This window comes from Doryrhamphus excisus, linkage group LG7 (genome assembly GCF_037039965.1).
Source record: "Doryrhamphus excisus strain RoL-2023G ecotype Guam linkage group LG7, RoL_Dexc_Guam_v1.1, whole genome shotgun sequence".
Lineage (NCBI taxonomy): Eukaryota > Metazoa > Chordata > Actinopteri > Syngnathiformes > Syngnathidae > Doryrhamphus > Doryrhamphus excisus.
In genome coordinates this window covers 5,045,375-5,070,169 of record NC_136363.1, presented here as the reverse complement: position 1 = coordinate 5,070,169, position 24,795 = coordinate 5,045,375, and the positions used below count along the sequence as shown (strand labels likewise).

The window sequence follows — 24,795 nt, the reverse complement described above, 5'->3', positions numbered from 1 at the left end:
TAAAAAAAGCTAAGAATTATGTAAAATTCTTTTTTTTTTTTTTTACAATTAATAGGTTGTATTCAACCATATATTTTTATATATATCATAAAAAGGCAAAACAATATATTAAACAAAATATTAGATTGTTTTAATGCTTTACCTGTGGTAGAAGGCAGCGCCAGTCAGGACTATTGAGTAGTCATTGGTCCATTTGGAGGTGTATCCCCAGGCGTGTTTTAAAGGATCCCAAAAGTGGCTCCTGGGAGGATATCCCACGATCCGATCTGGGAAACTCCGCCACACCAAGAAGGCGAAATTCACCTAAAAAGTACACAGACGATGAGAATGCTTACAGAGATCCGTATGTACACAAACACACACATATATATATATATACACACCTCACTAGTCAACAGGACCGTATCTTCATCCAGACTCAGCACTGCATCGGTTTCTATAGCAACGTGAGGCAGGAAGCGACTGGTGGTCTGTGAGAGAAATCCATGGGTGAATCTTACAGCCCTGCAGGCTATGTGTTATTTGTGAGATGAGGTGCATGAGTCACACATGATCTTGTTACAATAAATGAGATTTTACCACGGAGGCTAATAAAAACAGAATGAGTGACATGAATGACTTGCGTTGGGAGAAAGAATCCCGTATAAACAGATGAAAAGACGGCAAAATGACAAATCACGTAAAGGAGGTGAGGATGTAGAAAAGGCAGATAAATAACTGGGAGTTTGTCAAATTGTCACTCAGGCATCACCTTCCTCTTGCCGTCCGTTACGGTGAGGGGGACCGGCATGGGAGGCCATTTGCTTCGACCGGGTGGAGGCTTCTCATTGTTCCAGAGGATGATGATCTAGGGCAGCAGAGAAATCATTTACATTTATCAACATTAGCTGATAATATGAAATAGTGTGCGCCAAATATTGGATAAGGTCTATGTATTACTTTCTCAGTAATGCAATGATTTTCCGTCACCAGTGATTCATTTTTCTATTGGGTTAGCAGTGACATAACAAATGGCGATACCTTTTTTTTCCTAGATGTTTTACAGTAGAGGTGGGCCAGGGATTATAAAAACCAGAATATAATACAAATAATACACAGTAGTTGTACTTTGTATAGCTACTACAACCTAAGGACAATTACTTTGCATAATGAGGTACATAGTGTGCATTTAATATAAATAAAATGTATTATAGGGCGGCATGGCGGTCGAGTGGTTAGCGTGCAGACCTCACAGCTAGTTCAATCCCACCCTCGCCCATCTCTGTGAGGAGTTTGGTACTCCGGTTTGGTACTCCGGGTACTCCGGTTTCCTCCCACATTCCAAAAACATGCTAGGTTTAATTGTCGACTCCAAATTATCCATAGGTATGAATGTGAGTGTGAATGGTTGTTTGTCTATATGTGCCCTGTGATTGGCTGGCAACCAGTCCAGGGTGTACCCCGCCTCTCGCCCGAAGACAGCTGGGATAGGCTCTAGCACCCCCGCGACCCTCGTGAGGAAAAAGTGGTAGAAAATGAATGAATGAATGAAAATGTATTATAAATAAAAAGTTAAATTGTTTTATGCGGTATGCAGTCTCTATTTACTTGTATTTATTCTAAATGTGATGATATGTAGCATTCTATACTAGGTCACTAAGTTACTCACCAAACTGTAATGTTTGGTGAGATACACAAGCACCAGACTTGATCGCCGGAACAACAGGCTTTTATTGCAGGTTGGAATTATTTCACAATAATCCCTAACACGGGCTACTGTTGCGACTGTAACCCACGCCATGCTAAAACTCCACTCTGAACCACCGACGCCACTTCCTGTCCACTCTATTAATTCTCACATTTACAGTAGCGACAACAACATACACAAGCACAAGACTTGTTTTGGCTTAAATAAGCTTTTTTTTTTTTTACTCTTATGTCTATTATATTGGGTAATATGAGTGTAAAGGTGACTATAGGGGTGTTATTTCATGTCTAAAGAGCTCTTACGTTAAAAAAAAACATGCTTAGGAGTTGGTAAACAGGTTTTCTATGCTCCAGCTATGAAAACACTAAAGGATTTCCCTTCAGGTCTGGAACCAATTAACTGATAAATAAATTCTGTAGAGACAATATTATGTCTTGATTTTTTTTTTTAAAGCATAAAAGCATGACATTGTGTACTTTTAAGTCCGTGTTTGGCCGACTTACTTGTGAGCAATACTTGGACTTGGAGACCACCTGAAGCAGCTTCATGATTGGCTGGGACTGGGACACCAAGGGAGAGACCGCGTGGATGACGGCAGTGAACTCCTGATTTGGACTGATGCCTTCAGCAAGGTCACACACACACACACACACACACACACACACACACACACACACACACACACACACACACACACACACACACACACACACACACACACACACACACACACATGCAGGGGACCATTTTTAGATTTTGACATGCCCATTCAGCTTATACAGTAAAGGTTGGAAATGATTTAATCATCTTTATTACATATGTGGCAACAATAATTCTACACAGAGAGGCTTTTAGATGCTAAGAACTAATGAACTGTATCATGAAGATATTTTTAACCAGGATTCCCAACCTAGGAAGGGGCTGTTTCTCTTGTCCTCCTCCTCCCTCATTAACACTTACTATATGACTGCCAGCTATAAAGGTCATATCTAGATGTGCATTTTGTGTTAACAGATATGAAATGAAATCAGTGTTGAGTGTTGTTTACCTAAGCCCAGGTAGTAGAAAGGAAAATGTGCAAGGTGAGTGGAGTATTCCGGCAGGACGAGTAGACCTCCAGGCAGGGAGTTCCACATGTATTTGTTTCTCGATATGTGAGAAAACACACGGTCCTTAATGATCTGAGGAGGAAAAACGGAGAATTAAAAAAATTTTTTTTAATGCCTTAAAGCAGGGGCGTCCATACCTTTTCCACTGGGGGCTACTTTGATATTTTTTAAAGCAACACATGTCGATATAATAATGTTTGTACATTTTCTATTCATAACATTATGACTTTAATCCCATGATATAACTTTCCCCTAACTTTATTTAGTTTTTTCTCATTATATTACAACATAACACTAACTTACGTAAATGATTTTTCCACATATTACCATTTTATTCAAAAATGTAGTATTTTCCTTGTTAGAATAATGATTATTTTTAATATTTTGACTTTATTCTAAAGAAAATATAGCCTTTTTCACAATTTTTACAGAATTTCCAATTATTTATTCTTGTAATTATGACTTTATACTTTAATATTTGGACTTTATTGTCCTAAAATAACTTTTTCTGCAACCTAGTGTTCCAAAAATTACTTTACTCACACTATTATGACTTTATACATATATATATATATATATATATTGCAATTTATGCTACAAAAATGTTATTTTTCCACATAGTTAAATTTTTATGAAATGACATCTTTTTATGTATATATTATATATATATATATATATATATATACACTATTATATTTTTTTCTGTTAATATCTACAACCTAGTGTTCCAAAAATTACTTTATTCACACTATTGTGACTTTATACATATATTCTTTTGAAATGTATGCTACAAAAATGTTATTTTTCCACATAATGTTACATTTTCATGAAATGACAACGTTTTATGTATATATTATTTTATATATTTATACATATATTGTATTTTTCTGTTAATATTTCACATCTTGTGAAATCACTGAAATTTTTCCCCAATTTTGCATTATTCATCTGATGTTGAAACAGGAGTTCAGAACCTTCAAATAGCATTCCCAAACAAAATATTTCAATACAAATTAATTTCCCTCACAGTAAATGTGAAAAAAATTAATATAGCATCGTCCATCCTTTGCCGTTTGTCTTTACATGGCATTTGTTGTCATTCATTGTACTTCCCATTACTACCACCAGGGGGTGACAAAAAGGCGTCATCCAAAAGGCGTCCCACCGTGAAGTCCTGTGCTTCACTGACCTCAGGCTGACTGCACAGCTGTCTCCCATGGGGAGAGGTTCCCCCTCAGCTTGCTGTATGTATATAAGCAGCTTATCACCAACCTCCAGAACCTTGCCTTTATTATCTCCAGCATAAATCCCCAGCAGGAAAAAAAAAAACACACACTAGGGGCAGCTAGACTTTGCTTTTATAAACATGAGAGCGCAAAGCCGACATGTACTGCTCACTGTACGGTCTCTCCGAATTTCACAGACGGGAAAAAAAAATCATATTTCAACAAACTTTGCCTGCGCCAAAAACAGAGATAAATACAGTGAATACAAATTCAGAATCTGTAGCGGAAAGGCGACACAATGGAAAGCGAGAGGACGGCATGATGATATTTGTAGCATGATGATGTATCATGACTATACATGAGACAGCTGTAATGTCAGGTGTGCACTGCTTTGAAAATGTGCCCCCCCCTCCCCACAGAGCAGCAGATAGGAACCCAAAGCACTAATCATAACAACATTAACATCATTAACGCTGAACGTTTTCATCAGTCGTGCCTCAAGGATCCAAGACTTAGTATCAATTAGTATTTATTTTAAGTAGAGCTTACCTCCAGTGTGGTGAGGACGATCTTGTCCACGGAGGAGAAGTAGGCTTCCCACAACATCTGGGTCCTCTGTCTGAGAGCCAAGACTCTCTCATTCCTGACTGCTCTTACTGTAGATGGAACCTGAACAGAAACCATTCAGACTAATGAGAAAACATCATTTACAATAATGACACACAAGACATGAACTATAGCGTTATTTCTTATTTTTTTGTCACACTTAAATGTCTCAGATCATCAAATGTATTTAAATATTAGTCAACAACGATACAAGCTGAACGCAAAATGCAGTTTTTTTAAATGATACCACACAGATAGCCGGACATTATTCTTCAGAGTCTTCCAGGTCCTGAAGTAGCAAAACAGCCCCATACCATCACACTACCACCACCATATTTTACTGTTGGTATGATGTTCTTATTTTTGAAATTTTATTCAAAAAATTTGGACTTTTCCTTGTTAGAATAATGTTTATTTTTTATATATTTTTTTACTTTATTCTAAATTTTTTATTCCCAATTTTTACAAAATTTCTAATTATTTATTCTCGTAATTATGACTTTATACTCATAATATTTGGACTTTATTGTCCTCATTTTTTTTCCTCTGCAACCTGGTGTTGCAAAAATGACCTTACTCACACTATTATGATTTTATACATATATTCTTTTGGAATTGATGCTACAAAAATGCTGAAGCAGCAAAACAGCCCCATACCATCACACTACCACCACCATATTTTACTGTTGGTATGATGTTCTTATTTTTTTAAAGCAACACATGTGGATATAATAATGTTTGTACATTTTCTATTCATAATATTATGACTTTAATCCCATGATGATATAACTTTCCTCTAACTTTGTTTTGTTTTGTTTCTCATTATATTACAACATAACACAAACTCAAATGATTTTTCCTTATATTACCATTTTATTCTAAAAAATTGGACTTTTCCTTGTTCGAATAATGATTATTTTTTTAATATTTTGACTTTATTTTAAAGAAAATATAACCTTTTTCCCAATTTTTACAATTTTTACAATTATTTATTCTTGTAATTATGACTTTATATTCATAATATTTGGACTTTTTGCCCAGTGTCTTTTTTTTTTGTGGAGTCATGAACACTGACCTTTTGCGGGGTCTTTTGTGACCTCTTGGATGAGTTGTCACTGCACTCTTGGGTTAATTTTGTTTGGCAGACCACTATTAGAAAAGTTCACAACTGACTTGTTTTTGTCATTTGTTGATAATGGCTCTTACTGTGGTTTGCTGGAGTCCTAAAGCTTTATAAATGGCTTTATAACCTTTCCAGACTGATAGATCTCAATTAATAGGGGGACAATAGATTTTTCCACACAGGCCCATGTATATTTATTTTTTTTTCTTTCCTTAATAACAAAAACTTTATGTAAAAACTGCATGTTGTGTTGTCGGTGACTAATATTTAAATTCATTTAATAATCTGAAACATTGAAGTGTGACAAAAAACACACCACTGTACATCTGCATGCCTTGGTTTAAGATTAAACAGATTAATCACAAAAACACTTAGCCTCTGATTAACTCGTGTCAAGCTCCCTATAACCTGACCTCACAGTGAACGTGTCCCTGGTTGTGTATCACACAAGGACGCACAACACCACTGATGAGGTCAGGCTGTGCAATGTTGCGGTAATTGAGCCCCAATTAAACATGTCTCCTTGTTTGTGTTTCATGTGTCCAGCTCCCATTTCCTGTACGGTGCGATCCAAGGGGAGACGTCATTTGTGCGATAATGCTGCTCATTGAGAGGACGCCAGCTTTATTTGTTGTGTGTGTGACACGATGTAGGGGATGTGCGAGCCGGTGCCTTTTGAGCCAGAGCTGGATTAAGACCTCTACAGTTAATCACAGCAGCCCGGCATGCAGCAAGTATACGGTTTGATAAAAAGGTAAGGGCTTTGTAGCGCTGCTTGGTAGTGATTACATGAAATCCACCTAAGAGACTTCATATAAATGCCTTTTGATGTAAAGAATACAGGAGCAACAGCCTTGGCTGAAACCAATAAATAGACCGTTTGTGTCACATATGATAGTGAGGCAGTAGTGGAATGGTGCGATCAAGTCTATTCCTTTTCCAATTAATGCAATTTTGTGCGTTCAAATACTCGTTGGGGTGTATTACCTGCAACAGCAACCTCTCGTCCCCTTCAATGACAGCCTGGTTCCACTGTATGACGTCGGAAAACGGCAGCTCCCAGCCGTTGCTCAGCAGCACAGGGATGCACGCCGCCTGAACACATGCAACATAAACACAGGATCACCGATCAGTACAGTTTGATTCTCAGAACACGGTAAACCCGAATGTACAAAGTACTTAAATAATTTAAGTTATGCATACTCAAAGTTCTTGAAAAAGTTCTAAGAACTTAATTATGTCAAGTTCATTTAACATGTTCCATTTTGAGTACTTTTAACTAATATGTTTTGGTTAAATTGAGGCTAAACTGTGGCTATATTAAGTAAGATTAACTTAAAAACACAGTTTACATAGTTTATATTTTTGAGTGTACTTGTTAAAACATTTTGAGAATGCAATGTGGACACCCCTGCCTTAAAAGGAAGCATTCATCTGATGTTGAAACAGGAGTTCAGAACCTTTAAATAGCATTCCCAAACAAAATATTTCAATACAAATTAAACTTAATTATATCAAGTTCATTTAACATGTTGTTCCATTTTGAGTACTTTTAACTAATATGTTTTAGTTAAATTGAACTATGGCTATATTAAGATTAACTTAAAAACATAGTTTACATACAACTTAATTATGTCAAGTTCATTTAACATGTTCCATTTTAAGTACTTTTAACTAATATGTTTTGATTAAATTGAACGATGGCTATATTAAGTAAGATTAACTTAAAAACATAGTTTACATACAACTTAAGACACTGTAAATCCGAATGTTCAAAAATAATGAATTGGTAATAAGTATAGTTAACTGAAAATGTTCTTAAAAGTCCTACTAATAAATGTTGATTGCCAGTTGAATTATCTGTTTTTTCAGTTTATTTCACTTGTAATTTTTGATTAATATGAACTTTTTGTGTAACCTACTTAAAATATTTAACTCATAGTTAATAAAAAAGTAAAAAAAAAAATCTTTTAAACATGAATAAATTAAACCATCAAACCTATTTTCACCCCCAAATCAAAAACGTATATCTAATATCAACTCCAAATATTTAAGCACTGATATACTCGAATGTTTAAGTTTATGAACTAAAAAAAATGTGGCAAATGATTACCTTACTGCTAACTTATTTGTGTTTACAGTGAATATATCCATGTCTTCACAAGTAAAACGTTAGCTGTTAAAAATGTGAATAAAATAATATATTCCATGTAATAAGCTACTAGTTGACCCACGACAAGAAATTCTTCCTGTTTATGCGCGGCTGACCCCAATAGTGAAGCCGCAATGAGTAATAATTTCAATTCATCCTTTTAACCACGACGCCCTGCAGGTTTTGTTTGGGACTTGAACACACGCAAAAGCAAATGCGGCTGACCGTGTTGACAGCACTGCTGACTGTCAGTGTACTAATGAGCAACAGCCACTCAGGGGATGTACTTTAACATGCTAGGAGGGGGAAAATGCTGCAGAATAAGAAGAAGGAAGCGGTTGATACAGGAAGGTGTCGTGCTTTATTGGAGATGACTTTTGATGTTGCCTTATCCAGTCGCTCGCTGACAGCTGTTTGATGTTGGGCTGCTATTTTTTTTTTTTTTTTTCCATCACCTTCCTTGCTCTCTACATCCCGACTATGTGTGTCGATAACTGTCTTCTCCTTCGGTGCCCTCTTTTCATTTGACGTCCACTCGTCAGTGGTCTGCAAGACTTTATAGGTCACTTATTTAAAAAAAAAAAAAAAAAAAGAATTAAAACACAGCAACAGCCAAAACTGTTGAGATCAAACGCTTTCCCCGGGCCGACCCCCCTGCAGGGGGTCTCCCACATGTGAGTTTCACCCGAGAATAGACCTGCTGAAGGACAGATACATAAATGGGAATATGTGTGTGTGTGTGTGTGTAGTAGCCCCAGGTTACAAGGTCAAAGTGATAATCCAAGTCCAATCCAGGTCCTTGAAAATGGAATTGCACCCTGGAGGTCATGTGAGTCCTGCTCTGACTCAAGGGTGAGTTGCCTACCTCAGGGATGCTCAATGGTGGGTCACAGGCATTCAAATACCGGTATATAATCAGTACAATTTTAGAACTTCACAATCATGTTAAAAAAAAAATATATATATGGTTGAATACCTTGGGCTACTATTAAAAAAATATATTTTTTTCCACACTTTTTACTAAATTAAGCATTGCTAAACATTCATTCATTCATTTTCTACCGCTTATCCTCACGAGGGTCGCGGGGGTGCTGGATTTTTAACATTATTAGAGCCCTCTAGACATTACATAGCACCCCTATATTGCCATTTATTTTGCATTACTTAATGACATAGACATAATTACAGTAAACAAGCCATTTAAAACATAAATAAGACATAAAATATGTTCCAATGCCAGGGGACAGGAAGTGATGTCCGAGTTTCAGAGTTGAGTTTTAGTTACGGCCACATCAGTAGTTTTTTTTTTATTAGGGATTATTGTGCCTGACATGCAAGAATTCAAACCTGCAATGTTTGGCAAATAAGTTTGGTGCTTGTGTGTCTTATCAAACATTACAGTAACATTGCTGACACCTACAGACCAGTGTAGAGTACTGCATATCATCACCACTTTGAATGCGTCTTCTGAATGCTTTATATTTGTATTTTAGATAATTCATTCATTCATTCATTTTCTATCGCTTTTCCTCACGAGGGTCGCGGCGGTGCTGGTGCCTATCCAAGCTGTCTTCCGGCGAGAGGCGGGGTACACCCTGGACTGGTGGCCAGCCAATCACAGGGCACATACAGACAAACAACCATTCACACTCACATTCATACCTATGGACAATTTGGAATCGCTAATTAACCTAGCATGTTTTTGGAATGTGGGAGGAAACCGGAGTACCCGGAGAAATCCCGAGGAGAATATGCAAACTCCACACAGAGATAGCCGAGGTTGGAATTGAACCCTCGTCTCCTAGCTGTACGGTCTGCACGCTAACCACTCGACCGCCCATTGCTAAAATAATAAAATGGCTAAATGATCTAAAATACAAATATGAGCCATTCAGAAGACGCATTCAAATACAAAGTGGTGATGATATGCAGTACTCTACACTGGTCAGTAGGTGTCAGCAATGTTACTGTAATGTTTGATAAGACACACAAGCACCAAACTTGATTGCCAAACATTGCAAGTTTGAATTCTTGCACGTCAAGCACAATAATCCTGAATAAAAAAAAACTACTGATGTGACCGTAACTAAAACTCAACTCTGAAACCCCGACGTCACTTCCTGTCCCCTGGCATTGGAACATATTTTATGTCTTATTTATGTTTTAAATGACTTGTTTACTGTAATTATGTCTATGCCATTGCGTAATGCAAAATAAATGTCAATATAGGGGTGCTATGTAATGTCGAGAGGGCTCTAACAATGTTAAAAACCATAACCAAGGAAAGAATAACACTCAAGCCACTAAAATGTATTTTGGGCATGTAAGTATGGTAATTATTGATTTAAAAATAAACCAAATAGAGTCAATTCGTATTGATTGACATAAAAGTGGGTCGTGACTTAACGACCGCTGGAAAATACTGGAGGTGTCTGAAGAGCGTTTGCATGAAGAGATGAAGAAAAAGCTTCAAGGCACTGTACAGTACGTAGGAGTTGGCTCGTCCGTGTGTATTTTGGAAAGCTGGCGATACGTTTCTTACCACATTAGTAATTGCCAGTTCTTTTGTGGGCTTGGCTGGTACCAAAATGAAGAAAAATATACTTAAAAAAAAAAAAAAAACAACAAAAAAAAAAACTTAAAAAGTGTCTCGAATGGAGAAAAGAAAAGGAGAGGACAGAGAGGCGAGACAGAAGGAGCGGTACATGGTGCCAAGCCTCGTGGGTTGTGTGCAGATTTGTCCATTCAGCCTCCACACACACACACCCACACCCACACACACACACACACACACACACACACACAGTGTGGCCAAGAGAGAGCGCAGTAGCCGCCAGAGGAGTACAGCAATGAGCGAATCTAAAAACAGCGACTACTGTTTCCTGCTCCAGTGCGAGAGCATCGACTTGGGTGGCAAAGGGAGAACTACGGCAGCAAAACACGTTGAAAGCCCACTCACTAAAAGCCGTAGCACGTTCCCCCTGTGGACAACAGTGTTTGTCGTCTTATGGGCCCCATCTCAGCTTTATGGGCCCATCTCTCGGCCACATTTTTACACAAATGGGCTTTTTTTTTCCAAGTTACAATTTGTGTTTTGGTCACTCTGATGATGTTTTTGTGCTGGTAGATTGAACAAAATGTGGTGGATGTTGCCATTGTATTGCCATCCATTTGCAACCTGCCTATAGGTGTTAATTACGTTTTTAATTGGCCTGCGTAATTATGTAAAGAATAAAATAAAACAAAAATAACATTTTCTTTTGTCTTTTGCACAGAATATGTACCTGCAAAGACTCCAGGAAGCGGAAGGAGCCCAGGCGTCGACCTCGAGGGACCAAACAAAAGGTGGAGTTGTGGAGCAGTTCCTGGTAATCAAACCTAGAAAGGGGGCAAACAATACATTGGCATACTTTATTATTAGAAGGACACAAATTTCATTTGAACATGCATCGGATTACAATTGAATGCATCACATAATCAGTTCACAGTTCCACATGTCCAAAAGGAGTAGGAAGAAGCAAAGCTTATTAAATCCTACCCCTCCATCTGGTACTTTTTACAATTAGTAACTGTTACATTTGTTCACTTCCTGCTTTCCATAATACAGTTTAAGGTTTAATGCACTGCTTATGTACGTTCATTCATTTTCTACCGCTTTTCCTCACGCAGGGGATGCTGGCGCCTATCTTAGCTGTCTTCGGGCTGGACTGGTCGCCAGCCAATCACAGGGCACATATAGACAAACAACCATTCACACTCACATTCATACCTATGGACAATTTGGAGTCGCTAATTAACCTAGCATGTTTTTGGAATGTGGGAGGAAACCGGAGTACCCGGAGAAAACCCACGCATGCACGGGGAGAACATGCAAACTCCACACAGAGATGGCCGAGGGTGGAATTGAACCCTGGTCTCCTCGCTGTGAGGTACGCACGCTAACCACTCGTCCGCCGTGCAGCCTTTTACCATAATTATGACTTAATATTTTTATTATATTCCCGTAGCATTGTTTTCCGCAAATTTCCAAAAATTAAAATGTTGACTCCAAAGACTTTAATATTTCATCTTTATTCTACTAAAATGACTATTTTATTGGATTTCTTCTTTTAATATTTAGTTTTTGTCGAAAAAATTACAAGTCTCACAGGGATATGCTGGAGCCTATCCCAGCTGTCTTGAGGCGAGAGGCGGGCTCCACTCTGGACTGGTGGCCAGCCAATCACAGGGCACATATAGACAAACAACCATTCACACTCACATTCATACCTATGGACAATTTAGAGTCGCTAATTAACCTAGCATGTTTTTGGAATGTGGGAGGAAACCCGGAGTACCCGGAGAAAACCCACGCATGCACGGGGGGAGAACATGCAAACTGGAATTGAACCCTGTGAGGTCTGCACGCTAACCACTCGACCACCGTGCAACCCTGCTTGTGTACATTTGCAACCTAAAAAAATGGTTCATTAGTTCCAGACCAATTTAAGTGATAAGTGAATTTCCGCAAAGTAGGATTCACATCAAATAAAATAAGCATCTTACTGTATGTGCAGCCATAAATCACATAAGTTCTTCGTTTCCGTCCACAGACATGATGGCACCACTTAGAGTATATTCAGCCACTGTCACTTGGGAAAAATATGCTCACAAGCAACTATTGATTTGTCGCTGTAAAAAGCCCATATTTCATAGTGCTGCGATGCAAAAAAAGCCTGAATGCAAAACCTCGGCATCAATCATTCCTTCAACCGCTCACTGCGACAGGTGCTTGCATGGCTGTACAGTATATTATGTGTCATATTTCTGTTTATCATGCATTCATCTTCTGCTTAACACAAATTCCAGTATGTAGTATTATACACTTTGCGGTTGCAATTGAGATGGTGAGTGTGACCCACTTATTGCTTATCTGTGGGCTTGCTGTTTTTGTTGTTGTGCACGTAACAATGCATGACTAGGGGCCATATAGTGGATGTTGTGGAGTGTGTGTGTGTTCTTTAATGATGGAATGCTTGCCTATTGTGGCTTGTATGGAGCCCGGTAATAATGAACAATGAGATGCCATTGGGGGGAGGGGGGGCAACACAGTATTATACACAACTGCAAACTAGTAATGGTAAGTTTCAGTGGTGCAAAAATAACTGACATTATTGCTGTTTTTTTTTTTTTTTTTTGGTTGACTACGCCTCTTATAAATAGTCCAAAATATGCATATTTTATCAAATTGTACTTATTCTTGGCATAAATTTTACATTATGATACATGAGATTGGGTTTACGAGAACAAGACCAGATTTTAACTTGACTTCTAAGAATGAAGAAACTACTAATATTAAACGATGGAATGGATTGAGTAAGACCCTCAAACAATGCATATTAAATTAAAAAAAAAATTACATTTTAAATAAAAAATAATAATAATAAATTAAAAATATATAATTTGAAATAAAAAAAGAATTCAGTATACTATTTAAATTATTATTTAAGTATGGACCTCAAACAATGTATATTAAATTGAAAAAAAATTACATTTTAAATTAAAAAAAAAAAAAATAAAAAAAAATGTAATTTTAAATAAAAAAAAAAATCAGCATACTATTTAAATTATTATTTAAGTATGGACCTCAAACAATGTATATTAAATTGAAAAAAATTTACATTTTAAATTTAAAAAAAAATAATTAAAAAAATGTAATTTTAAATAAAAAAAAAAATCAGCATACTATTTAAATTATTATTTAAGTATGGACCTCAAACAATGTATATTAAATTGAAAAAAAAATACATTTTAAATTAAAAAAAAATAATTAAAAAAAATGTAATTTTAAATAAATAAAAAACATCAGCATACTATTTAAATTATTATTTAAGTAAGGACCTCAATCAATGCACAACGATGAGCCATTTCAAGAAACAATACAAGCAGTTGATGTTTGCTAAATACAAGGATGAAGAGTCTTGAACCAGTCATGATGTGCTATATATATCACTATATTGACACTTACTATGGTACCCATTATGTAAAGCCTTAAACTATATTAGGAAAGCAGGAAGTGAACAAATGTAACAGTTACTGATTGTAAAAGTACCAGATGGAGGGGTAGGATTTAATAAGCTTTGCTTCTTCCTACTCCTTTTGGACATGTGGAACTGTGAACTGATTATGTGATGCATTCAATTGTAATCTGATGCATGTTCAAATGAAATTAAACCATTACCATATAATTTCTACACCACACTCTGTGTGTATGCAACCAGTTCCGCCTTCACCCGCTGAGACAAATATGTATGATTGACACAAGAGCTCAGTTCATGTTGAAGGTGCTAAAACCAATGCACAAAGTGAACCCTCTTTTTGCTTATTTGGAGGCGGCAGACAAGGAGAGATCTTGGGAGATCTTGTATTTATGTCTAATATGTCTTATTTTCTGTTATTATGTCTAGTATATTGTGTAATACCAATGTAAAGATAACTATAGGGGTGTTATTTCATCGCCAAAGAGCTCTTCTAATGTAAAAAAAAATATTTAGAAGGTCATAAACAAGGAATATGTCGTAATGCCAGCTCAATGAAAACCCCATCACTTGCATAAACATGACATATTAGAATGATTTTTTGTATGCATTTCACACGAAGGCATATTTCGTATACAAAACTCGAACGAAAGCAACGGTGGTTTCTCCTTTCTTCTTGCCACACACACACACACACATAAACACACTACACACTGGGCTCGCTCTATTTATGTCAAGGCAACGGGCACAGTGTGATACCACTCGGATCAAAGCTGGTGTGCGTTTGTGTGTGTGTGTGTGTGTTTGTGTGTATGTGTTGCCGTCTGATAAGGAAGCTTGCCCCCTTTCGAGTTTATTCCAATCTCATCCACTCAGTTTGAACCTTAACTATGTTAACTATTGGTTTGGTTTACTAGGAATAGTTTTTTTTATGGTATTTTTTGACTATTTAACAGATATCGACTGGGTGAAACGCAATGGGAGGCTACAGAGGGGTCGGGGGAATAATACATTGTGATTGACAGCAGCTTCTGGGGAGTGGATCTTCATGTTGCTTTCTTTAAAAGGCCTTGCGTCAATAGAGAAGGAATGTGTTTGTGTATTCACATCGAGTATGAATATGTGTGTGTGTGTGTATTTGAATTTAAACACGGTTGACCAACTGTATGGATTAGCTGCCACGATGCTAACAGATCACCGTCGATACTTTTGGCCCGGATTATGTGCAGCTCATTGAGCATCGTCTTTACAATGGCAACACACTCACATTCTAATGGGGTATATTTTTATATATTTTTTTATTAGAAATTGTCACTGGTGACTAGTGTTAAAAATAAAAATTTTATAAAAGGTAATCAATGAACGACTAATTCAGAACAGAAAGCTGTTATTCGCTCATTGATATGATGTTTTTCGATTTAGACATATTTGAAGTTAACTTTACAGTAACCTTAAATGCTCATGTATCCCATTTTGTTATCATTTGTAGTATTGTGGGTGTCTGGAACTGATTAATATGGGGGTTAGGTAATAGAACGGTAATAGAACGGTAATAGAATGGCCGTCCCCCAAACTGAATGTTGCTGGTTCAGTCTTCCGTTTTTCATGTGACCATGTCGAAGTATCCCCGGGCAAGATATTAAAACCCCCAGTTGCTCCCTGTTACTACGTCATCAGTCACCGTGGTGACAGTCTCAAGTGGCAGTCCATTACACTACACTAGTGGGTTCATTGCACACAATAACATTGGTCTACAAGTGGAATGCTTCCGGAACAAAAGTGAAAGTGTTCTTGGTTTAGGCCATAAGTCAGAAGTGCATTATTGCATATTGGGTCAAAATAGGAAAAGTATGCAAAATAAGGTAAAAATTGTAGTTTATTAGAACGTACAGTGTAGAGAATGAATGCATGTAGAGAAATGCCATGAATAGCCACGTTTACATGAGGAGTTTTTCTCTTTCCGAATGACCTTTCCGAAAGCAATGGTATACATGGAAAGGAATATTCCAATGGCGTGTCTACATGCGCCGCTATAATCAACCAGAATAGTCAATGGGGCATGCCCAGTAAAGTGTAAACACCAACATCACTGATGATACCGACTTCCTCCAGTTTTTCTTTCACTTGTTGGAATAACTCCGTATTCCCAGTTTTTCCTTCGTCCAGTCTTGAAATTTAGTTTGAATCAAAAACAAACTTTCCGCAGCAGTCCAGTGCCGATTGCTCGCCTCCATTTTTTAAAATCGAAGAACATCTCGAGCTGCGTGTTACGTCATATCTCAGCATTCGCTGAAAGAACGCTACCCGGGAACAGGAAAAGATAAAGTTCAATCTTGCTAATATTTTATAATTAAGCTCAGCACATGTTTTATATAGATATGTATTTTCTTTTTTTTAATAAAAGTGGACTTGTGAATGGCGTATAGAAGGGTTTAGATTCTGTTCCACAGATGGCGCTAATGCACACGAAAGCTGCTTGCCAACCGCCAATAAACAACAGAAGAAGAAAAACACCACGAAGAAGAACGCAGTCGATTGTCGGTACAAGATACCTCAATCGGATTGGGGAAAGGAATATTCCACCCCTGAATGAATCCGATTATATATTCATTCGGATTGGCACTTTTTTCTTTCGGAATGAGGTTAGATTCTTTCCGTTTGAGCAAATAACCCGAATGGAATTGGAATATTTGGGTCCATGTAAACGTGGCTAATTGTAGCGGAAATGGTTTCCTGGAAACTACACGGCAGATCATTATAAGCAGCTGGTGGCAAACCAACTGGAGCTCTACAAAGCCCTTGGCTGCAATATATGTCACTGACGATACACTTTTTGCATTCCCATCTAGATTTCTTTCCATTGAAGTACGGGGAAGGATTCCACCAGGATAGAAGATGTCAGGGATGACCCTGCTGCTGAGTAGCAAAGACAAGCCAAAAAGGGACAACATGACCGGGTAAGAGTACGTTTAAGTTTGACAAACCAAGGTGTACTTCATTCTTGAAGCCCACGTCCATCCATCTCTCCTACTTTCAGCAATAATCAGAAAACCGAGAATTTGCTAAATCTTATCCTGCAGCTGTTATACACACACGAAAGGAAGCCATCTTCCCTGTTGCCTGCCCTTGTAACAGATGGACAGATACGACACCTCCTTCAAACCGCTCCTTCCTATCCATCTTTTCCGTAGCTCACAATCTCTCGGCTCATCTATATTCAAATCACAAAAACTGAAATGCAGACTTAATCCCGCGGAGAAAACAAATCCAGATACATAATTGATCAAATGAAAAACAAAAAGAAAAGAAAATCACATATTTATCTTTTTTTTTTTTCTTGTTTGCACAAGAGCGAGGGCTTTTGTGTTTCGACAAGAGAAGCGGTCCCGACTCGCTGTCAACTCGCACAAAGTAGCAGATGTCATACAAAAGCATGAGCACTTTCATTCTCTGCTTTGCCACTAAACTGCTATCAAACATCCTAAAAGGAGTACAAATTATTAGGAGCATTTTTAGCACATTTCAACATACAGTAATCCCTCATTTATCACGGTTAAGTCTGTCTGTGATAGGTGAATTTGTGCGAAGTAGGAGTCCTTTGTGATAAACACAATATTTTCTTAAGTTAGAGCAAAGAAAATCTCTTTATAACATCATTAGAGACCTCAAGACATGACATAGCACCCCTAAAGTCACATTTGCACTCATATCACCCATTATTTTCTATGCCGCTTATCCTCATGAGGGTCGCTGTTATGCTGGAGCCTATCCCAGCTGTCTTCGGGCAAGAGAGGGGTGGGGTACACCCTGGGCTGGTGGCCAGCCAATCACAGGGCACATATAGACAAACAACCATTCACACTCACATTCATACCTATGGACAATTTGGAGTCGCCAATTAACCTAGCATGTTTTTGGAATGTGGGAGGAAACCGGAGTACCCGGAGAAAACCCACGCATGCACGGGGAGAACATGCAAACTCCACACAGAGATGGCCGAGGGTGGGAATTGAATTGAACTCGGGTCTCCTAGCTGTGAGGTCTGCACGCTAACCACTCGACCGCTGTGTCACCCCTGTTTATGACCTATTGAGTACAATTTTAACATCATTAGAGACCTCAAGACATGACATAGCACCCCTAAAGTCACATTTGCGCTCATATCACCCATTATTTTCTATGCCGCTTATCCTCATGAGGATCGCTGTTATGCTGGAGCCTATCCCAGCTGTCTTCGGGCAAGAGAGGGGTGGGGTACACCCTGGGCTGGTGGCCAGCCAATCACAGGGCACATGTAGACAAACAACCATTCACACTCACATTCATACCTATGGACAATTTGGAGTCGCCAATTAACCTAGCATGTTTTTTTGGAATGTGGGAGGAAACCGGAGTACCCGGAGAAAACCCACGCATGCACGGGGAGAACATGCAAACTCCACACAGAGATAGCCAAGGGTGGGATTGAACTCGGGTCTCCTAGCTGCACGCTAACCACTCGACCGCCGTGCAGCCACCTAGGACGGTTATTTTTTTCGTAAATCTTATTTTCAAATGGAAATATTCATGTCCATAAAAGTGCGTCATGCCCAATCATGCAAATTAGGTTAGGATGCAATATACTTCACCACCACAGATAGATTACATCCCTGTGGGGGGAAACACTGTGCAGGCAATCCAGCTGTTTTTAAATGTTAGCTAATGCACATGAAGCAGAAAAAGCCCAATGATGCAAATTAGGTGAGGACTCGACTCCACACAGAGATGCCCAAGCAGAGGTTCGAATCCAGGTCTCCTGACTGTGTAGCCTACATGCTAACCACTGGTGTAGACCACATAACCACATAAATTAAGACATAACAGACACATGTTAGTTAGTATTGTTGTTCCAGTTTCTGGCCACTAGTCTCACCAAATGAGGAAAAACAGGAGTTCATACACACGTTTCCTCCTCTGCAGTGTGTGTGTGTGTGTGTGTGTGTGTGTGCATGGCTCCTCTCCCTCTCCATCTCTTATTAATTACACATAGAGCAAAAGGGACTAAGCTCTCTAATCTGAATAGATACAAGCCCACAACCAGCTGATCCCTTAACACTGTTACTTATACCTCCACCCAGCTCTCTCTCACACACACACACACACACACACACACACACACACAGCCATCAGCAAAACAGAAATATCACGCAAGACGAATACTCTGAATACATTGAGAACAGTTATTTTTCCTCCAAAAAAAAAAGGTACACGAGAATCAGAAGTGAACATTGATATACTGCCAAAATGGAAGTTTTATGCAGATTACGGCAACATTAAATACTGCAATCTAAGTCATTCCAGCCTGGTTTATCCAAGTGCTTTATTTTCACTATAAACCATTTTTTCCATGTTAATCCTAACGGATTACATACACATATAAACCACTTAAAATATTTTTCTGTAGAAATTATCCGAAAAAGGAGAACAGAAAGCCGGGAGATTAAATTTGGCTTATTATTATATTTGTACCTGAAATACTGAATATTCATGTAGTGGTCAGCTCCTGAGTGGGTGCCACAAGCCTCATCATGCGGTGCTGTTTAGTTATATATAGAAATGGGAGCACAGCTGCCTCTCCATTAGGCTAAAAGCAAAGCAGAATACTAACTTGGACCATGAAATCATCAGAGCCTTTGCTCCTCTGTGACGAGGGAGGAGAAAGATGGAAGAGGAGTTTGGAATATTTAGGAGCAAGAGCTGGGAGCAGTGGGGGTGAAGGACATTGGGACAAGGCTTTGAAAGTCTGCGGTTTTAACTCCTGGAGATGAAAACATGAGCGTCAATGTTGGAAAATAAGTCGGGCCATTGGCATTTTAGTTTTCTCTTGCCTAAATTTAAGCATGAGTGCAGCTGGCACTGCGGAGCTGCGGTTCATTGAAGAATAGTGACGTTCTAAATCAGAGTATGATTCCTCCGCTTTGGAAACTGGGCTATATGGCAGTTTTCCAACATAATAGTAGGATTCCTTCTTTATAACTGGAGTGTTTTCATAGTTGGAGCATAGAAAACCTGTTTACCAACTCCTAAGTAGGGTTTTTGGTAATGGTAGTAATGGTTTTATTTCATTTGAACATGCATCCGATTACAATTGAATGCATCACATAATCAGTTCACAGTTCCACATGTCCAAAAGGAGTAGGAAGAAGCAAAGCTTATTAAATCCTACCCCTCCATCTGGTACTTTCACAATCAGTAACTGTTACATTTGATCACTTCCTGCTTTCCTAATATAGTTTAAGTTTTTTTTGTTTATTTTTTTTCTTTTTTAATTTTTAAATTTTTAATTAATTTTTTTCTTTTTTTATTTTTACTAGTATTTTTGTTTTATTTATTTTTATTTGTACTCCGGTTTCCTCCCACATTCCAAAAACATGCTATGTTAATTGGTAATGATTTTATTTCATTTGAACATGCATCAGATTACAATTGAATGCATCCCATAATCAGTTCACAGTTCCACATGTCCAAAAGGAGTAGGAAGAAGCAAAGCTTATTAAATCCTACCCCTCCATCTGGTAACTTTTACAATCAGTAACTGTTACATTTGTTCACTTCCTGCTTTCCTAATATAGTTTAAGTTTTTTTTTAAATTTTTGTCATGTACCGAAGTACGTGTTAACATTATTAGAGCCTTCTAGACATGAAATAACACCCCTATAGTCATATTTACACTCATATTACCCAATTTAGTCGACATGATAAGAGTAAAAAAGTTATTTAAGACAAAAACCAAGACTTGTGCTTGTGTTGGTGTGTATACTGTAAATGTGAGTGTTAATGGAGTGGACAGGAAGTGGCATCAGAGTTGACTTTTAGCTTGGCGTGGGTTACAGTCACAACAATAACCCGTGTTCAATTCACCTAATGCATGTTTTTGGAATGTGGGAGGAAACCGGAGTACTCGGAGAAAACTGCGCGGTAACCACTCTCCACCATGCAGCCAGACTATGTCTAAAACAATAAAAAAAAACATTTATATTAACAAGAATTAAAGTATTGATTTTCACAGATGCATGTTTACACTTCCTGAAAAATAAAGAAAAAGCGATAACTCCAATAATCCAAGCAAAGCGAAAAACAAAGCTTTATGTCCAGCAAAGAAATAAGGCAGAACTTGAACTCATTGCAAGAAGATTGAGAGAACAAACTAGAAAATGTACGCACTAGGCTCGCCCCCCCCCCAGCATGCAGTATATGTCTGCTGCAAGTCTAGCGTGACTGATCTGAAATCAGGTTTTCTGCCTATAAATATCGAGGCGAGAGAGGCGCCGACTCTTCCACTGGATGCACGGGCCGCAATCTTCCTTTCATTTTCCATTACAGTTGGATGCTTGATTCCAATATGTCTTAAAGTGAAGAAGGTGGGAGCTTGTCGGGAGACCTTTCCCTTTGCCCCATTAGCTAGCTATGATGAGAGTCAGGCTGGCGATAAGAAAGAAGGAAGTACAGGTGGAACGAGCGGTGCCTCAAAATGGTCTTTTGGGTGAAACAAGAGATGAATTTTTTAAGGTGAATTTACACATCAATGGCAGGGTTTTATTTTTTATTTTTTAAACAATTTTTGTGTCTCGAGAGTCTCGAGACAACGCACCGGGAGGCTCATTAAAAAAACAAAAACAAACAAACAATAAAAGAAATCTCATCACTTCAAGATGCGTCTCTGGAGAATCAAACATAACTTGAAGAAGTCAAGTCATGCTGAATGTTAAATTAAATTCCACCAGAAGGGGGGTACTGACTTGCCCGTTTATTTTCAATGGGAACACTGTGACCAAAACTATGAAATTACAATAAATGTGGGATTTGTGTAAACATAACTTGAAGAAGTCAAGTATATTTGTTGGGAAACAACCATTCTAACGCCTGACCCTCCACAAAATGCTGAATGTTAAATTAATTTCCACCAGTAGGGGGGTACTGACTTGCCCGTTTATTTTCAATGGGAACACTGTGACCAAAACTATGAAATTACAATAAATGTGGGATTTGTGCAAACATAACTTGAAGAAGTCAAGTTTTTTGTTGGGGAAACAACCATTCTAGTATCTGCCTGACCCTCCACAAAATGCTGAATGTTAAATTAATTTCCACCAGTAGGGGGGTACTGACTTGCCCATTTATTTTCAATGGGAACACTGTGACCAAAACTATGAAATTACAATAAATGTGGGATTTGTGTAAACATAACTTGAAGAAGTCAAGTATATTTGTTGGGAAACAACCATTCTACCGCCTGACCCTCCACAAAATGCTGAATGTTAAATTAATTTCCACCAGTATGGGGGTACTGACTTGCCCATTTATTTTCAATGGGAACACTGTGACCAAAACTATGAAATTACAATAAATGTGGGATTTGTGCAAACATAACTTGAAAAAGTCAAGTTTTTTGTTGGGGAAACAACCATTCTAGTGTCTGCCTGACCCTCCACAAAATGCTGAATGTTAAATTAATTTCCACCAGTATGGGGGGTACTGATTTGCCCATTTATTTTCAATGGGAACACTGTGACCAAAACTATAAAATTACAATAAATGTGGGATTTGTGCAAACATAACTTGAAGAAGTCAAGTTTTTTGTTGGGGAAACAACCATTCTAGTGTCTGCCTGACCCTCCACAAAATGCTGAATGTTAAATTAATTTCCACCAGTAGGGGGGTACTGACTTGCCCGTTTATTTTCAATGGGAACACTGTGACCAAAACTATAAAATTACAATAAATGTGGGATTTGTGCAAACATAACTTGAAGAAGTCAACTTTTTTTGTTGGGAAACAACCATTCTAGTGTCTGCCTGACCCTCCACAAAATGCTGAATGTTAAATTAATTTCCACCAGTAGGGGGGTACTGACTTGCCCGTTTATTTTCAATGGGAACACTGTGACCAAAACTATAAAATTACAATAAATGTGGGATTTGTGCAAACATAACTTGAAGAAGTCAACTTTTTTTGTTGGGAAACAACCATTCTAGTGTCTGCCTGACCCTCCACAAAATGCTGAATGTTAAATTAATTTCCACCAGTAGGGGGGTACTGACTTGCCCGTTTATTTTCAATGGGAACACTGTGACCAAAACTATATAATTACAATAAATGTGGGATTTGTGCAAACATAACTTGAAGAAGTCAACTTTTTTTGTTGGGAAACAACCATTCTAGTGTCTGCCTGACCCTCCACAAAATGCTGAATGTTAAATTAATTTCCACCAGTAGGGGGGTACTGACTTGCCCATTTATTTTCAATGGGAACACTGTGACCAAAACTATGAAATTATAATAAATGTGGGATTTGTGGGGGAAAGTCCTTATAATTGCTGTAGCTAAGAACACTGAAATTGGATTGGTTTGAATCAGATTTGAATCAAATTAGAAGCCAAAAGATGATCCAGAATAAGATCGGGGGAGTAATGTCCTGATGTACGTTTTTTGAAATCAAATGGGTGGGAACGTGAACGAGAATGTGAGTGTTGTGTGTGTCTATCAATCAAAAATGCATGCCCTACCCTTTAAACTCTCAAAGACCAATACCTGCTACCATAAAGGTCTAAAACCGGTTTAGAACAATGTGTGTACAAAGTTCAAAGCAAAACAATTTTTCCCAGGCTTAATGAAATCTGTGTCACAAAAGATTGGCCACCAGCCTGTAAAAATAGAGACTGGATCTAGTTTTGGGCTTCAAACAGCACTGACCTCATGTTTTACGATCAACGGACGGCGGTTTGTTCTATGGAGCCGCTTCTAAATAGAGCTGCTATTCATATAGCCCTCCCATTCATCATAAAATGTCATTGTAGCAAGAGGGCCTCGGTCTTCCCGCTGCTTTGACTGTACAGTACAGTGGAACAAAAGTTTCAAAAGGTCCATCTAAGAAACAAAAAAAAACAACCTAACATTCCTACAAGAAATCATGTTAACTTTCTTTGTTTAAAGTGCTGGCATTTGCAACTTTTTGATCAATTAAAAAACAGACTGTAACTGTGTTAGTTCAGAAATAACTACATATAGTCAGGTGATATGCTGGGGGACAATGACCTACTTTTGTGGTTTTTAGTTTAACACCTTATAAACACAGTTGGACTCACACAGTGCATTACAGTAAATTCCAGTGTAAAAGCCACACCTGATAAATTTTGAGAAAAAGCCTGATACGTACATACATAAGCCCCACGTGCCCTCTTAATTTGACAGAAGCCAGATCAGATCATGAGCTATGAAAAAAGTCACAATGTGCTTGTCAACCAATTGTAAACTGCAGTAGGTTGTCATCTTACAGACAACACTAAACTCATCACACAGCAACTTAACACACAAAAGTTATACATATACAAACATGTACCAATACAAAAAAAATGTTTAAAGCTTTCCTATAATGCATTTTTTTAAGCAAAATATTTAATTGGGGCTGCACAGCGGTCGAGTGGTTAGCGCGCAGACCTCACAGCTAGGAGACCAGGGTTCAATTCCACCCTCGGCCATCTCTGTGTGGAGTTTGCATGTTCTCCCCGTGCATGCGTGGGTTTTCTCCGGGTGCTCCGGTTCCCTCCCACATTCCAAAAACATGCTAGGTTAATTGGCGACTCCAAATTGTCCATAGGTATGAATGTGAGTGTGAATGGTTGTTTGTCTATATGTGCCCTGTGATTGGCTGGCCACCAGTCCGGGGTGTACCCCGCCTCTCGCCCGAAGAGGCTGGGATAGGCTTCAGCCCCCCCCACGACCCTCGTGAGGATAAGCGGTAGAAAATGAATGAATGAATATTGAGGGAGGCTGACGTCTTTGCAGCGCCCTAATGTACAGATGCAACGATTATGGGGAAAACTTTAAAATAATAGT

At 38.2% G+C, this 24,795-nt stretch overlaps 1 protein-coding gene and 1 long non-coding RNA gene across 4 annotated transcripts in view; one reads left to right on the top strand and one right to left on the bottom strand.

Moving 5' to 3' along the window:
* ext1c (exostoses (multiple) 1c) overlaps positions 1-24,795 on the bottom strand; it is a 72,237-nt gene that overhangs the window by 1,670 nt on the left and 45,772 nt on the right. For all 3 annotated transcript variants that reach the window (XM_078791931.1, XM_058046468.2, XM_058046467.2), the window contains exons 3-10: positions 11,188-11,281; positions 6,739-6,846; positions 4,572-4,691; positions 2,736-2,868; positions 2,191-2,309; positions 752-847; positions 384-470; positions 143-303 (exon numbers count right to left, since the gene is read on the bottom strand). In XM_078791931.1, the coding sequence (XP_078648057.1) occupies positions 143-303; positions 384-470; positions 752-847; positions 2,191-2,309; positions 2,736-2,868; positions 4,572-4,691; positions 6,739-6,846; positions 11,188-11,281 (918 nt within the window). The remainder of the gene's footprint in view (positions 1-142; positions 304-383; positions 471-751; positions 848-2,190; positions 2,310-2,735; positions 2,869-4,571; positions 4,692-6,738; positions 6,847-11,187; positions 11,282-24,795) is intronic.
* Positions 16,627-24,795, top strand: part of LOC131101392 (uncharacterized) — a 38,957-nt gene continuing 30,788 nt past the window's right edge. Inside the window, exon 1 of the long non-coding RNA XR_013627664.1 lies at positions 16,627-16,877. This is a non-coding gene — a long non-coding RNA (uncharacterized LOC131101392). The remainder of the gene's footprint in view (positions 16,878-24,795) is intronic.